At 48.3% G+C, this 16,154-nt stretch overlaps 1 protein-coding gene across 1 annotated transcript; it reads right to left on the reverse strand.

Moving 5' to 3' along the window:
• Nucleotides 1–13,036: 13,036 nt before the first annotated feature.
• On the reverse strand, nt 13,037–15,554 carry mei-W68 (meiotic W68). Its single transcript, XM_075684682.1, has 2 exons — nt 14,435–15,554; nt 13,037–13,871 (listed from the first exon to the last, which is right to left on the reverse strand). Exons 1-2 carry the CDS (start codon nt 14,861–14,863, stop codon nt 13,170–13,172), a joined length of 1,131 nt encoding a protein of 376 aa, XP_075540797.1. The 5' UTR covers nt 14,864–15,554; the 3' UTR covers nt 13,037–13,169.
• Between the last annotated feature and the right edge of the window lie 600 nt (nt 15,555–16,154).

The following is a 16,154-nucleotide window of genomic DNA, read 5'->3' on the forward strand; positions in this document are numbered from 1 at the left end:
GGCCTTGCCGGTTTTTCAAAGCGAGGCTCATCACAGACACAGTCGCCCCAGTATCAACTAACGCCATGGTCGGTATTCCGTCAATCGAGACATTCACTGTGTTTTTGAACATCACAACAGGCGGAGGTATTTCTTGCAAAGACCGTCCGGCGACCACACATCCACTGGCCGCGGATGCTAGTTTCCCGGGGGCGGTCAGGAAGAACGGCGCCGAGGGGACGCAGAGCGACGGGGACGGCTATCTGGAGGCGTGAAACTCTGCTCAGATGCTGGCGAATCGCTGCGTCTGCTCTCGTGTGAGAAGTGATCCCTTGGAAGCAAATCGGTCGTCCGCAGGTCATATGAAGTACGGGTTCTGGGTGGCGAGAACATCGATGGTGTTCTACGTGATTGACGGGCTTGGCGACAATACCGAACTATATGGCCTGTGGAACGACAGTTGTAGCACACGGGAGGGTCGCGGTTCACAGCGTCTACCTCGAAACGAATGGTAGACGGCTGCGGGCGGCGAGAAAGTTCGTGGTCATGTGGATAACGTGTCTCTGCTGCTTGCTGAAATCCGTTATATCTTTCATAAGTCGCGTCGTGGTAGTAGGGTCGGTGCTGTTCTTGTCGTGGCCTGACAGAAGTCGCAGGGCCTCGGGGGTAAAAACGCGGCTGCTCTTGTTGTGGCCGAGCGCCATAAGTAGGGCCTCTGTCGTAGAGACGTGACTGCTGTCGGGGCGCGAGTTCATAATCCTCAGTGCCCCTTGCCGCAGGATACGGGGAGAAGGATGCCACGTTTGGCTCAAAATCTGGTGGTAGGCGGAAGCTACGAGTGCCTGGATATGTCACTTGCGCGTGCAGGCTGAGTTCTTCCCGAACTATTTGTCGGATCGTTGATTCAAGATCAAGGGGCTGGTTGCTGTCCACGCTTGCAACTGTCGTTACATTGGCTAGCCTGCCAAACTTCGGCGTTATGCGCCTCGTCTTTAGTTGCTCGAAAGTACGACAGTGCCGAATGATGTAAGCGACGGAAGCCAGGCTGTCTTTTGCAATGAGGAAATTGTGAACATGCGCGGCAATTCCTTTTGGGATGTGCCCGACTTTGTCTTCCTCGGACATTCCAGAGTCCACCATCCTACACAGCTTTATTACTGCCTCAATGTAGGTCGTGCAGGTTTCGCCGGGTACTTGCGCACGTTGCAGTAGCGTCTGTTCTGCCCTTTTCTTTTTCGTCGCGGAGTCACCGAATAGCTCTTTGATTTCCGAAACAGATCTTCCCATGTTGTGAATGTTTCCTCGTGGTTGTCGAACCACACCAATGAAGTATCGGTTAGAAAGAACACGACGTTCGAAAGCTGAGAAGCGCTGTTCCACCTGTTGGCGGCACTCACCCGGTGATAATGGATGAGCCATTCCTCGACGTCTTCGTCCGATCTTCCGGCGAAGGGACGCGCATCTCTCAGTTGCAGAGCAGAACTTGGGGCAGCAGTCGGAATGGGCCGCTGTTCGTCTGCGTCGTGGGACATATTCAACTCCGGTAGATTCGGTGGGAGTCCAGCAAGGCGACGGCTCCGTCGAAGAACTTGTGGTTCAGCCTCCGTCTTCGGGTGTCGATTACACAGCACCTTTCACCACAACTGTTACGAGGAGTTGCGAAGAAATGGTTTTATTTACAGGAGAATTGGACGATGATGGTAGCGTGATCGTAGCGCAGCCCGGCCTCTCTAACTCCTCGTTTTCTTCGTCCTCTCTTTCTTCTCTTCTTGTCCGTGCCTTTCGTGTCTGTTACAATGTGTTGCGAGAACTGAAAAACAGTCGCTTCCTGATTTCTTCATTCAGTAACCTGCCGCGTGCATCGGCATTGTGATGCCCTTTCGTCGATACGTGGTGCCGGCCCGTACTGACACAACGACATGACCCGAAATGTAGTATCCTTATGCCATTTCTTAAAAAGATCACTATTTGTTTAAATCAGCGTTTTTGGTTGAAACCAAGAAAAAAATATTCGACGGTAGGTATCATTTTTGTCCGGCATTTGAGTTCTAGCTGAAAAGAGTCGGTGAAAGCAAATTTACAATAAAGCTAAGGCGACCCACAATCTGCACACAGCCGCAAGCCTACATGCGCTCCACTGAGAATAACCTGCCAAAGTTAAGGTCATGTGTCAGCTGGCCGCTCAAGCAATCTTTACTTTTTTTTCGTTTCTGCATCCATTCTGCCTGCGTCTGCGGCAAAAACGTGAAGTGGGATGGTGGTGGTGGTGGTGGTGAATTGTAGCAGCAGGCGGGTTTAGCCTGGCGAACAAGTCCGGCAATTGCTCCAGGCAGATAGATAAACAGAAATTGGTGGAGGCAGGTGGTAGCGTAATGGTTAGCGTGCCCATTTCCCAAATGCAAGATGGAGCATTTGGGAGATGGGCTCGAATCTCGGTGGTTTGTTTGTGAAGACAGCTTTCTGTGGTCTCTGGTGACTGCGAAGCTCAGAATGAGGCGACATCCTGACGACAACGGTCGCCGTCAACGTAACAGAATAAGCGGGCGTGCAAGGTCACGTCTAAAGCCGAAAGCACATTCGGAGGAAATACACTGTACTCTTGCCGACAAAAAAAAAAAAACGTGATGAGTAACGAGCGGTGTTGTTGAGCGAGGCTGTAGACGGATAATGTCACCATAGACAGGACAACGCTCCCATCCTGGTGCTCAGCGGAAATATACGTCGACAGTGTGTCAATTAGCGTGTAATTGATACTTCAATAAGGTCGTTGCGTGTTTGTGTTGTGTCTAGCAGGAGCTAGTAGCGTAAGAGATGACACTGGAGAGAAGGCGGTGAGCGAAGTCCGCGAAAAGTAATTGAGGATAGCCATATAGAACGTCGACGCCATGTTGAATAAAGCCTGCGACTTCAGTTGCTCAGCCGCCAGAAAGGCTTGTGTCGTAGCATACCGCTGGACGTATTTGGTAACCACAGCGATAAACACACATTTTGCGGAAGTAAACAGAGGAAAGGGACGTAGTGAGTTGGCCGCCCTTTTCGAGCTCTGGCATAGTTTGAAAAATGAATGTGGGGAAGTATGACGCACAAAATAGTATATGTCAACCCAAACGAATCAGCGTGGTCATACTTGCGCGACACGCCATGGTGGCCTGCCACCAATACATCATGAACTTGAAGTGATGAGAGTTTTCATTGCGTACTTGAGAATAAAAACGAGCACGTCAGAGACGTCCGAGGGACATTTCTAGGGTACAAGAGCACAGCCCCCCCCCCCCCCAAAAAAAAAAAAATCACGAATATAAGCTTACGCATATGGGCGTCGTAAGATCGAGCACTTCGGCGCTCGTTGATCTTCTTTAGGATCACTTCAGCATTTCATTCAGCGCTTCTTTCTGAGAAAAAGAGTTGAAGGCGCCCGTTTATTTGCATCACAATGGCAGGCGTAACCAGGCAAACATTGACAGCATTTCATTAGAGAGTGCCTGCGTACTCTGTGGAGATTACGCATGACAATGACATCAAACGCAGAAAGCTTTGCTTACATCGATTCGCACATACATAGGATTCGCATAATTTTTTCACTCATTGAATACAGTGCATTCTACGGTGTCATTCTTCGACAAAACAGATGGTACCGATTTTCGCGTAATGAGGATTGGAACAAATTGTCTCACCTTCCGGCTGTCACCTTTCTCCTACTGCCAACATTCCTTCCGCTCCGTAGTTGCTTAGCTTTTATTGGGTTCGGCTGCTAATCACGAGGTCTCGAGATCGAATCCCAACCACGGCAGCGGTATTTCAATGGGTGTGAAATGCGAAAACCCGCCTACTTAGGGCTAGGCACACGTTAAAAAATCCCAAGTGGTCTAAATTATTCTCGAATCCTCCACTACGGTGTGCCTCCTAATGAAATCGTGGTTTTGGCAAGTAAAACCTCATAATGTGTTATGTAACATTCGTTAAGGATGTCCTGGGCAGTCGCACAACTCTTGAGTACAATTAAGCGTCAGGAGTTGTGCGCGAGGTCTTTGAGTATGTGGATAGCCTTTATGGCGTTCGATAGCTGCTAGTCTACATTGCGGCTATATAATAAAGGCGGAACGGCAACATGGTAGAGAATGGGGAGAACACACAAATCCCGCATATATTACTGCACAATAATTTTAAATATCGTTCTTGCTTCAGGCACGTGGACAACCGCCATAGGAGACTACTTTGGAAACTAACTGCAAGTACTGTATATGTCATACCCAATGGTGTACCTGGCCTGGTGGCCAGTAAATGGAGACGTAATATTCCGAACAGCTTCGGCTATAGCGTGCTAATGGACAACGACACAAACTCAAGTGACTAGTGCAAGAGTGGACAGGGAACACTAAAGACGGTACAAGGACAAGCGCCCAGTTGGATGTTTGCGCGCTTATCCTTGTCGCCTCTAGTGTCCCGTGTCCACTCTTGCGCTAGTCACTTTAGCATGGAATACCAACTAGCCCGGTCTCACACCCTGCGACGACACAGAGACAGTTTGCTCAACTCTTGTATTGTGACTTTTGTGTTAAGGTGAAAAACCAACTTATCCATGTATATGTATTTATGCTTAAGCACATCTAGATTTGCAGCTGCGGCGGTGGCCCATGAGTGCGCATTGCAATGTCGCTAGTGAAATAATTGTGTGAACCTTAACGAATTCGATAGTGGAAAATCAAAATCCGTCCACGACGGCGTCTCTAGTAGGCGCTGTGCGATGTTCGGACGTTAACAATGTATGCCGACTGAAGAAAGGCTGCCCCGAAGTACTTCTCACGATTAGGCTAGCTTCTTTACTCCGTAGAATGAAAAAAGAAAAGGAAAAGAAAAAAAAAGAAAAAAAAAGAACCGCATCAAAAGCCCAGAATCAACCATTGCTCGTCGCGACTAAACGCTCTTAGGATGACGAGTAATTTCTAGGCGACGAGCGAATACGCTTGATCAAGAACACTGATAACACCGGCGGGACAAGCATTGTGGCGAAGTTCAATGCGCAGGGATAGCTTTTATTTTTTTTATTTTGTTTGGTTGACGTCATCACGCGTCACCGCGGGAAGTTTGAAAAGTTTAAGGTTAGTACGCCACGTGGTGGCACTCACGTGAACTAAACCCTCATGTCCAGAAAAGCTGGATACGCTCGGCCAATAGGGTGACCCAACCAGCCTCGTAATTACGGCACGCGGTACGCGAATCCGTAATTATATAGTTAGAATTAGCGTTCGAGGCAGCTAGGGCGATCGCTACCTCCTCTGCTTGTGTTGTACCTGGTGCACGAAAAGTGAGCCCATCCACCTGTGTTCCCTGGTGTATGACTGCTGCTGTATACCATCCCCCGTGGCTTGGCCCAGCGACATCTACATAGTAAACTCCATGTTTGTTGCCATAGTGACGCTCCAAAGCTTCCGCCCTAGCTTGGCGGCGTCCAATATGGTCTTCTCTATCCATCTTGGTTGGAAGGGGCCGAACTCGGATGGCGCGTCTCCATAGTTCTGGCACTCTGACTTTTTCTTGTATGTGAAAATCGTGTTGGATGTGTAGTCGAGCCAGTAGTTGGCCCGATCGTGTTTGGGCTAACCTTTTGTATTGATTTGTTAGATGAGCTTCTTTGAGCTCCTGGAAGGTGTTGACCATTCCAAGATCGAGAATTCGTCCGTTGGAAGTGGATACCGGGAGGTCAAGAGTCCTTTTCATCATTTTGCGGAGGATAACCTCTACCCTGTCTTCATCGTGCTTCCGCAAATGGAGGTAGGGTACTGAATACAGGATGCAGCTAGTTGCGAAAGCGTGAGCGAGCCGCACCGCATCCTTGCTTCGTAACCCTCCTCTCTTATTGGAGACCCGGCGGTTCATTCGACCCACCTGGTCTCCAATCTTCCGGAGCTTTTCAAGTGTTGTGTCGACCTTTCGCTGATGGTGTACGAAGAGTCCCAGAATTCTAATCTCCTTAGACTCGTGGATGGGGCCACTGCTGAGAGATAAGTGGATGTTTGTATTATCCTTGGGGGAAGCCCTAAGGTGAACAAATTCTGACTTCGCTGGTGCACATTGGAGGCCGCAGTGCTCCGCGTAGCGATTCACTACCCGTGCTGCTGCTTGCAGGCTCTCCTCCATGTGCCCTAAGTTGCCTTCGGTGGCCCAGATCGTGATATCATCAGGATACAGCGCATGCCGTATGCCTTCAATATCATTCAACTGTGCCTACAGGTGTAGCATAGCTAAATTGAAGAGCAGTGGGGACAACACCGCGCCTTGTGGCGTGCCCCGCGTGCCCATTTGATAGGGTCCATGTTCGGTGTCTTGAATACGGATCAGTGCAGCCCGATCTGTCAAGAAATCTTTTATATAATCGAAAGTGTTGCGGCCGCAGTGTGTCTCACTGAGGTGACTCAGTATGACGCTGTGTTTAACGTTATCGAAAGCACCCTTCAAGTCCAAGGCTAAGATAACCTTGTCATTATGAGGGTGCTCGATAGGCTGTAACTCCGCAGGCGATCCATCGATGCTTCGTGCGTCGACCTTCTGGGCTTGTGGCGTATTCCATGGGTATTTTAACCGCAGAGCCGACGCCAGTATTCCCAGAGACGCCGCTGGCGTTCGGTGACGCGCCGGCAGCGTCTACGTCCGCACTTGTACTATACAAGGGACGCTCTTTGCGGCCCCTTGTTTAGACGCTAGTGCAGACGCTCCGGCTACTTGAGAACTTGCATCTTTTGCCGAGTCGTCTGTTGCCTCAGCCGATTTTGCTGCAGGGTCCGGCGGGCTGTGGACAGCCTCTGATCGATATTGCCGGAGCTGAGGCATCGCGATGTATAGCCCAGTTGTGATCACATCTCCGCTATCTCTCGCTGTGTCCTCTGCCTCAGTCACGTCTATAATGTGCTCCGTTGAATCCTCGTTATCAATACTGTTCCCGTCACTGCGGCGTAGGAATGGATGCACTCGGCGTCGACGTGACCAAAACACCGGCAGTGTAAACACCGTGGCACCTTGCACTCGCGACGTATGCAGTATACATGTCCCGAACCATGGCAGCGCAAGCACGGCATAGGCCGACCTGGTGCAACCGGCGACGCGAATCTGGTGTGGCAGGTCGTCGACTTTGAGACCACTCTTGAGCTTCAGGAACGCAGTCCGGGTCTTCGCACCTTTTTCGTGCACTCACTCCACACGCCAGCGCTCCCGAGTGACCTCGGTCACCTTGTCGAACGCCGCCAACGCCGAGCGCACGTCGTCGTCTGTCACGCCGTGTAGCAACCAATGAAGCCGGAACCTCACCTGGTGCTCCTGCAGGTCGATGACGAGACAGCGTCGCAACAACAGCAACAGGAGCAGCCTGTCCTTGTCCAAAGCGTCCCGGAAAGCTTCGACCCTCAAGGGCCGCGCTCGAACATTTCCACGCAAGAACACTGTGTTCAAAACGACACGTCCTGTTGGCAAATGCGGCAAAATAATCTCGAAATCCTTATCTACTTCAGCTACAGCCCTGTTACGGCGGCCCGAGTAGGCCGCTGAAACCGCTCGAAGAGCCCGACATACCGCGTCCGCTCACCTCGGTGGCTCAAGAGTAAGTGATCGCGCCCCGGATGCATGCATCGAAAAGTGACATAAAACGCCCTCGTGAATTTATCGCAGGCAAGCCAGTGCTTTGAGACGCTTGGTGCGTTTCGATTTAGCCCGCTCGATCGACAGGCTGAACCGCTGCAATTAGCAGCATTTGTGCATTTTCACAGCGCCTTCTGCACTTCGAAAAGTATAGATTGCTCTGCAATTTACGACAACGAAGGCATATAAAGCGTAATAAACAAAATCACAAGAACATCTGATTCCACAAGCGCGAAGATCAGGCATGTCCATGTACTTCCCATCCTTCCCACCGTGGATAAGGTCACCCATTAACTCAAAATGACGTCATTGATTTTCCGAGCCTCGCGTATAATTAGCCGTTTATCGGTAAGGACGTCATTGCGGTCTACAAAGCGACCACCATTTCCAGCCCAGCCAATCTCAAAAGCTTCAACCGCGCCTGAACGGCCCGAATACGAGAAGAGAACGCTTGAAATACGTGACGCTATAGTGACGAACTAGCGCTTAGATTTTTGGCGCGAAATTCAAGCAAGCGAAGTTTGGCCTTCACTTTCTCCGCTGAACGAAAATATGTTTTTTTTTTGAAGAATTGACATTTGGTTTGCTGCATAACCCGAATTTACGGTGAGCCACCGCGGTGACTCAGCGACTGTGGCGTTCTGCGGCTGAACACGAGGTCGCGGGTACGCTTTTCCGCGGCGGCGACGGCCACATTTCAATAATGGCAAATCGCAAAAAAAGAAAAAAAAGGAAAGAAAAAGAAAAGCCGGGGAAGAAAAAAACTAGTGCCTGTACTTTGCTTTAGGTGCATGTTAAAAAACCCAAGGTCGTCAAAATTAATCCGGAGCCTTCCACAACGGCGTCCTTCCATAGTCAGAGTGTGGCTTTAGGACGGTCAATCAATCAATCAATCAATCAATCAATCAATCAATCAATCAATCAATCAATCAATCAATCGCTTGATACCAGTGTGAATTTCCTTAACGTTTCTGTTCACCCTCCTAAAGGGCAACTGCTACGAAATTTCACTTTGGCTGAGTTAGTTACATGGGCAGCAAATGAAAGCGTAGGTATAATGCTGGAGCTATGCTGGCGAAGCTGCACGACTGGTGGTTAGCGGATGTGACGTGCACATCCACGCAAGCACATCGCCTCCGAGATTTCCTACGCGCTGCGGCGCCACACAGTCTTGGAAGTATCGACGTTCTGGGATTTCGTCACTTCCGGCGAGTGGTAATGTTGTCGTTCCCTTGTTTTTTTCTTCAGCCTCACTTTAAAAGAAAAGCTGAGGTTCGAGGTATTTACATCACGCATTCACTCATATACTAAACGCGAAATTTCGTGCGGAGGCTGCTTTTCGTTTACGCTATCTAAATGTATAGGCGCTGTACGCGGCCCGAAACGTCGTTGCAGTTCGTGGCCTTTAAAGATGTTGACAAACGGTTCCCGGTATATGGGTTAAGCCACTATCTGGCTAGTCCGGAGGAGTCAGAAGGAGCAAAACTGTTTGCTCCCACTCGCAGGTGACGTAAGACCTGATACAACAACAAGCCTTTACCAGTGCTTTCTTTATCTCTCTGCATCTGATATACCTCGTGCGCTAAGGAGTCAGCGGAGGGTCTTCCGAGAACGACGACGCTCGGACTTCTGTAATTCGCAGAAATGTTTTTCTTCTCGGGCGAAGGGTACGTGCACCCAGGAAGTGTATGATCTTGTCTTGTTTGTTTCTGCATGCGTTTCGCTGCAGTGGACCCGCGACAAACATCTCGCCGGTTGACCTCTACGCAAAAGCACGGAAATTATATAGAGGTGTACTTATAGAAAGAAAATATAATCAAACAATTCACTGTCTAATTATTTGTTTACTTAATCAAGCACTAACACACTAATTAATTAATTACTTTGTATTACCCAGTCCACCGAGGAAATCAGTTCACATAGTATCTGGATGATGACATTCTTTTTAATTAGCTGAACAAAACCTGTCCGATGCTTCGTGCTCGAACACGATTATCAATCAAGTGATATAGTTCGATATCATCTTTTTGTACCGGTGGTAGCAGATAATAGTATTCCAATATGTAAGACACATGCATAGGTTGGATTACCGAGATTGACAAGTGGATCAATCAAACGCCATAGGAGGTTACTACTTGTACATTCACCTTCCCGACTATCGACGTTGCTTTTTGCCTCGACCCCAGGTTTGGCAGAAAACTGAAAATAAAATTTTCATTGCATATTTGATTGTTTGATTTTTTGACTGAACAAGACTACGGTCGGAGAAACAGTACTAGGTTTTCTTGTCACTTTTCTTTTGAAAACTTCAGTGTGAGTTAATTTTTTTTTTAAAGTACAGTGAATGGGGTTGGAGATAATATACAGACCTTTTGAAGGAATAAACCTCACATTGGGTACGGTTACCGCTTTTTCATAGCGTTCAGCGCTTTGAGGAGCTCCTAAACATGACGCAAGAACCGGTAGCTGCGAAGAAATATTAGGCTTATCGCAGCCACGTGATTCCTGGGCTTATCTGCTCACAATCACCCCAGAAACGCATCTATGCGAAATGTATTGTACAGGCCCTGCTCTCGCAATACTGCCAAGCACCACTCGAGCAAGTCGCATCGAAGTGGTTGGTTCGCTGCATGGTTGCTCTGAAGTTGGTTACTTCGAATATCGGCTCGACTTTCATTGTTATTGCCGACACGTCGGTCTTATCACGCGCGAAGAGCTCTTCGGGCCACTCAAATATGAAACAAGTGTACCGGGAAGCTGCTGGTCGCCACGTCTCAACAAGCTTTCGGCGCCGAGGATGGAGTGACCGCGCCAACGTATCAATGAATAAGTTATCATCGATCACGCATCTGTTCGCAGTGCTTAAGCTACGCGCTGCAAAATAAACACAACGATTTATTTTCTTCCTTTCGCTGCTGCTTAGTTCGGGAGCAAGCGCTTGTGAGCGCCGCCAACACGAACATGACGGTCACATAATATCCAGGCCTGACCTTGCTCCTGCTATGACATTACCATGCATTACTTTGCTCTTTAGTGCAGCGTACGAATGCCTTAGGGCTTATAGACAGACGTGCGGACAGATGTGTGTGCGGATGTGTGGAATATGCGCTGCTCCACCCTCAACAACGGACATTAACTACCTGTTGTGGCTGTGCCCAGAAAGGAGTGCTACTCGAGAGAGGATTATAACAGCTGCAGCCAAGCGCTGCGAACAGATCAAACAGTTATGGGCGTTGGCTCATGGATGATGCGTGCACTAAGGCACTACTGAAACATCTACATAAGGAAAGCCTCCAACCTTTTGTTTACATACGCATCTATACCTCAGGCAAGCTGCGCAAAAAGAAGTATGCGTGGAAGTTTGTATACGACAGAGACGGCAATGGCATCGGTCTATATATAGCATCGGCGCGTCTGATTTGGTAAAACCTGTAACGTAGATCGGTAGGGGTGGGGTGTTTGAGTAGCCGAATTACCGAATCGAATCGAATTCCATATATATATATATATATATATATATATATATTCATTTCTAAACAAAGTGAAATGGGAACGTTGCGTGGAATCCGTTTGGCTGAGGAGGATACTGAGGCGGAGGCGGCAGGCTTGTTTACGTTAATTGATACGTTAGTTGTGAACGGTATCATATATGATACCATTCACAACAATATATACTTCTGGCCAACTGAGGAGCTTGCAAATGAGAAACAACTTGACGGCGATCGAATCTTAGCGCAGTAATGAAACGCGTAATGAATTGGCAGTAATGAAACGCGGGAACAGCACGTCACCGGCTGTCAAAGAAGCAAGATGTAATACTATAGGATCGCACATCCTTTTAAAGGGATGCAAACATGCTGAGATTGTCCAAATAATAAGTTGTTAGCCTAAGTCGAGAAAATAAGATCGTTGGCTGCATGCCTAAAAGCGAGGCTTACTTATTTATCTATACAGTGAAACACCGTTATAACGAAAAATAATTAAGTAATGTGCTTAAAGAAGCGAAATTCCCCTTCAAATCCTCATAAAGACTGATACTGCAGTACATATGCGATAAAGGATATAAAGAAGTAATGGACATATCGAATTAAGTTTGCCTCCCCAAGGCAAAACTTTTGTTATGACGATGTTTTACTGTATTGGGAATTGCCGAGTAGTAGCTAGCTGCAGTCCATGCGTTCTCTCAGAAACTGTCCCACATCTCCGTAGCAACCGCGGTTATCATGTTGCAGAATCATTATAGGGATAGCCACCACTTGCATCTGTCTTTATTCCTGTAGACTAAGCGTTGCTATCTCTTACATTCTAAGAGAAACGAATATGCGACAACTTCGGATAGTGGGTTATAGAAACTAATACGAATCGAATAGCAAAGACAATTCGAGTAGTATTCAATTTTTTTAATATTCGCACACACCTGTGCGCATGTGCCTGTGCGTCTCTTATAGACGACAGGACACTGCACACGACAGTCGTATACACACGCTCTGCGATGGCTCAAGCCAGGGATGTCACAGATACCGGAAACTAAATGGCGGGAAAAGATACGTGTCGAATGACGTCTTTGATGGCGACACACCATGCGTATACAGGCAAGGAGTCTCGAGAGGCATATGTGAAACAGGGGCGTTATCTACACGGGCATTTGTTAGCCGGTAAGGAGGAATATATCTTTGTTCTATTGTTCCAGATTTGTGAAGCTGTTCCCTCTATTTGCTGCAAAAGTGCAGATCTCGAGTTGACGAACGGCACTCAATATTTCCGCTTACCTCTCGACGCCTCAGAGAGTGTATGTTGTGCGTAAGAAGCTTGCAGCTTTCCCAAATTGTCGCTCTTCTCAGAGTCGGCGAATATCGAAAGACAGTTGTCATATGAGATATTGGGTTAAGTAGGAGGCCAAAGTTATCTCGTAATTAAGTTCATTTAATTGAACTGAATCAACTGTGTCACGGGCCTGTGTCAACGGTCTATATATCGGATGCTTTCTTTGTTATTCATAATAATAAAAAATTTCCTGAGGCAGATTTTACTCCCTGAGCTCGATATTAATCTAAGAGCCAGACTTTACAGGGCTGACATGACTTTTGAACTCACACGTTTCAATTTGTAAATTGCAATATGTGCGCTACAGTAAATACAGTTATAGTAATGTCATGAAGGTGATTCGAGAACCTGCTAATGAGTAAATTAAGCATTTCAGCCTGCCTCGTTGAGTAATTCATTGCAAGGTGTATTGCACTATCTACCATAAGCAATCTTCGGAAATTCAGTCAACAATAAAGTGAGACATCTGGTATATTAGGGAAGGCCCGTATATCTGGACGAGTTGGTTCATGTTGAAGGTAAATTAGCAGCGCGAGGAGACGGAAGACAGACATGGAAAACACACACAACGGAACTCGTGACGCAATGAAACAAACGCGTCATCAAGTTTGCGTAAAGTGCTTTACTGAGCCCAGCTCGAAAAGAAAGACAGATGAATTAGAAACCACAACGAACGCTCAGTGAAGAACTTTGTTCGCCTAAGCGTAGAAGGCTATATGTACTGGCGCCCCGACAAGTCATATCCAGCCTCCGAGTCTGATCTTGGCCGGTATGTACGACTCGGTCAAGAAGTGCTGTCCAATGCCGCACAGGCTCTGAATCTCGGCCTTGCGCTGCATCGAGTCCAGCAGCAGCAGCTGCTTCTTCCACTCGCGGTTGGCGTCCACGTACGGCCGGGACAGCAGGTCCCGCAACTTGGACTTGTCGCCGTGGCTCAGCGGAGGGCAGTCTCTGAGCCGGAACTTCTCAATGTCCGAAGGGTGGACGCCCAGCCAGCGTATCCCGGGCACCGCCAGCGAGTCCGTCTCGCTCGCCATCGCCAGCGAGCCGTAGGCGTAGACGCACAGGATCTCGATGCCGTACGGGTCGGCGTCCACCAGGGCGTAGACGGGCAGCTGTAGCTCGACGTGCAGGCGCCGCACGAACTCCCGCGTGTTGACGTCCGGGAACCCCTTGCCCGTGACGAGCACGCAGCGACCCGATGAGGACGAAGCGTTGAGGAAGCCGTCGTCAAGGATCTTCTGGAAGCTGGCGTCCTTCTCGACGACCAGTATGCAGGAGGCGGAGGAAGCAAGCTCGCTGATGCCGCTCACATCGGTCGGCATGAGCGTGACCGCGACTGAGCCGTCCACGAGGTTCCCGCTGGCGTCGCGGAACCGGATGTCGCCGGCGAAGACACCTTTTGAAGTGGCCAGGATGTTGAGGCAACGGCGCGGGACCTGTACAGGCACACACGGGTATGTTGAGTATACCTTGTGATCAGGTAAACGTTTCGCCAAAGAAATTATTGGGCAGATTTAAAAACATGTGGGCGACCTTACACGAGATTTACCACAAAGCTCAGATATTTGACTTATTTTTATTTGGCACCATAGATGCCGGAACTAGTCACCCACGCACACTCTCACTCACTCACTCACTCACTCACTCACTCACTCACTCACTCACTCACTCACTCACTCACTCACTCACTCACTCACTCACTCACTCACTCACTCACTCACTCACTCACTCACTCACTCACTCACTCACTCACTCACTCACTCACTCAATATATACGTATACATACAACCGTCTCGGTCGGTGGACCGAAACTGTTGAATGGACATTACAGCCGTCACCCAGAGAAACTAATTAAATACGCTGCATTATTTTTCGAAGCCAGGTCTGCAGCAGAGCGAACCACATTAGCATGACCTCAACGTAAAAATGTATCTTCTTTCAGTTGTGAACAGACATCTTGGTGTGGACTTAAGCCATTTATTAAACGACACACACATACCTGTAGCATACAGGCGATATCCTCCACAATGGCGTCCACGATCGTCTGAGAGCCGAACAGGGCCACGTCCTCGTAGAAAATCTGGCGCTTGGTGCTCTTGGTGTTTGTCAGCAGCAGGTAGTGAATCTTGGAGAGGACCTTGAGCATGAGCGCGAACTTTCGAATAGACGTCGCCGAGCCGAAAGAAGTAACCGTCTTCGCGGAATTGTCTTTGCGAACGAGTCCTCTGCGGTGGCAGTAGACGACGCTATCCCAGTCCTGTCGGCGATCGTACACAAAGCACGGTGGTTCGTCGTTCGCGATCTGCCTGATCACCGAGAGGACGATCGCCTCGATTTTCAGAATGATGGTGTACCTATCGGGGACATTGGGTGCGGAGGGCGGTCGGAGCGCACCTCGCGCGAGCTGCAGCGACATGTATTTCGACATTTAGTACTCAGGTGGCACGTCTATAGGCGTTCTGTTCTTCCTGACGACTAGACCTACTAGGCGGCGCGGAGCAACAGCCTCTGTAGCATACGATATTACTAGCCAACCGTATGTCAGCTTGATCCGCGAAAAGAAACAAAGCGAATTGAATCTCCAGAAAAAATAGATGCGTTAGTTGATTCTTATAAAGTGTTTTAGCATAGCGCGAATCGCTACTTCTGCTTGACTGTACCGTCTGCCAAATTACGTCTGCTCCTGCGGTGCGTGTGCTCACCTCCGTGTGCTCACTTGGCGCATCGCCTGGTGCCCACATTCATAGGAAGTCGACCCCGTTTTGCTGTTGCTACGCAGAACTACAGTGTGCTGTAGCAGAGCACGTTTAAAGGCAAATGTGTTAGGTCGACATAGGGACTTGATCAACGTGAGCCGTAGCGTCGTAGCACCGCGTATTACATTTCTACACGACGTGATTCTAAATTAAAATTAAATAAATTGTGAAGTTAAAAAAATTAAATTCTGGGGTATTACGAGCCAAAACCAAGATTTGATTATGAGGCACGTCATAGGGGGGCGGGACCCTGGTTCAATTTCGACCACGTTTGGTTCTCTAACGCGCCCCCAGTGCACTGTACACGGGTGTTTTTGCATAGACTGAGGGGTGCATGAGCGACGGAGTGCTTAAATTTTTTTAGTGCACGGGATCGGCCCACGTATTGATGTATAAAGATGTGTTAACTAATTTTAAATAATTTCTGAGGCTTTGCATGCCAAAACTATGATCTGATGATGAAGCACGCCCCGTTGTTGGGGGAAAATGCGCCCGTGGCGTAATGATTACAGTAATCGGGCTTCTGCAGTAAGCTATAAGCTAGAGGTCAGCTGTTCGAATCCAGTCATCGGACAATTTTATATATATGTACTGGGTATGTGTATTGTGTATGGACCACTATATTCACCGTGATTATATATATATATATATATATATATATATAAACCGAGCTGTGCTAGCCCGTTCTAAAGTTATGTACCAGCTCCTACACAACAAGCTTAATATTGGCACCTCTAGATACATCTCCAGAAATGAAACATGGCCAACGCGACATAAACACACACAAACACTCAATGAGTATTCTTTTCATACCGATTGCTTTAAGAATTCATTCTTTCCTTTAGCGATTAGAGAGTGGAATAAACTGAGTGAATCCAATAGTAACAGCTCCTCATTAGATACATTTGCTAATTCAGTGGAAAAATATCTCCTCGCCTTACAGCTCTGATTTACTTACTCCGG

Source organism: Dermacentor variabilis, chromosome 3, assembly GCF_050947875.1.
Source record: "Dermacentor variabilis isolate Ectoservices chromosome 3, ASM5094787v1, whole genome shotgun sequence".
Lineage (NCBI taxonomy): Eukaryota > Metazoa > Arthropoda > Arachnida > Ixodida > Ixodidae > Dermacentor > Dermacentor variabilis.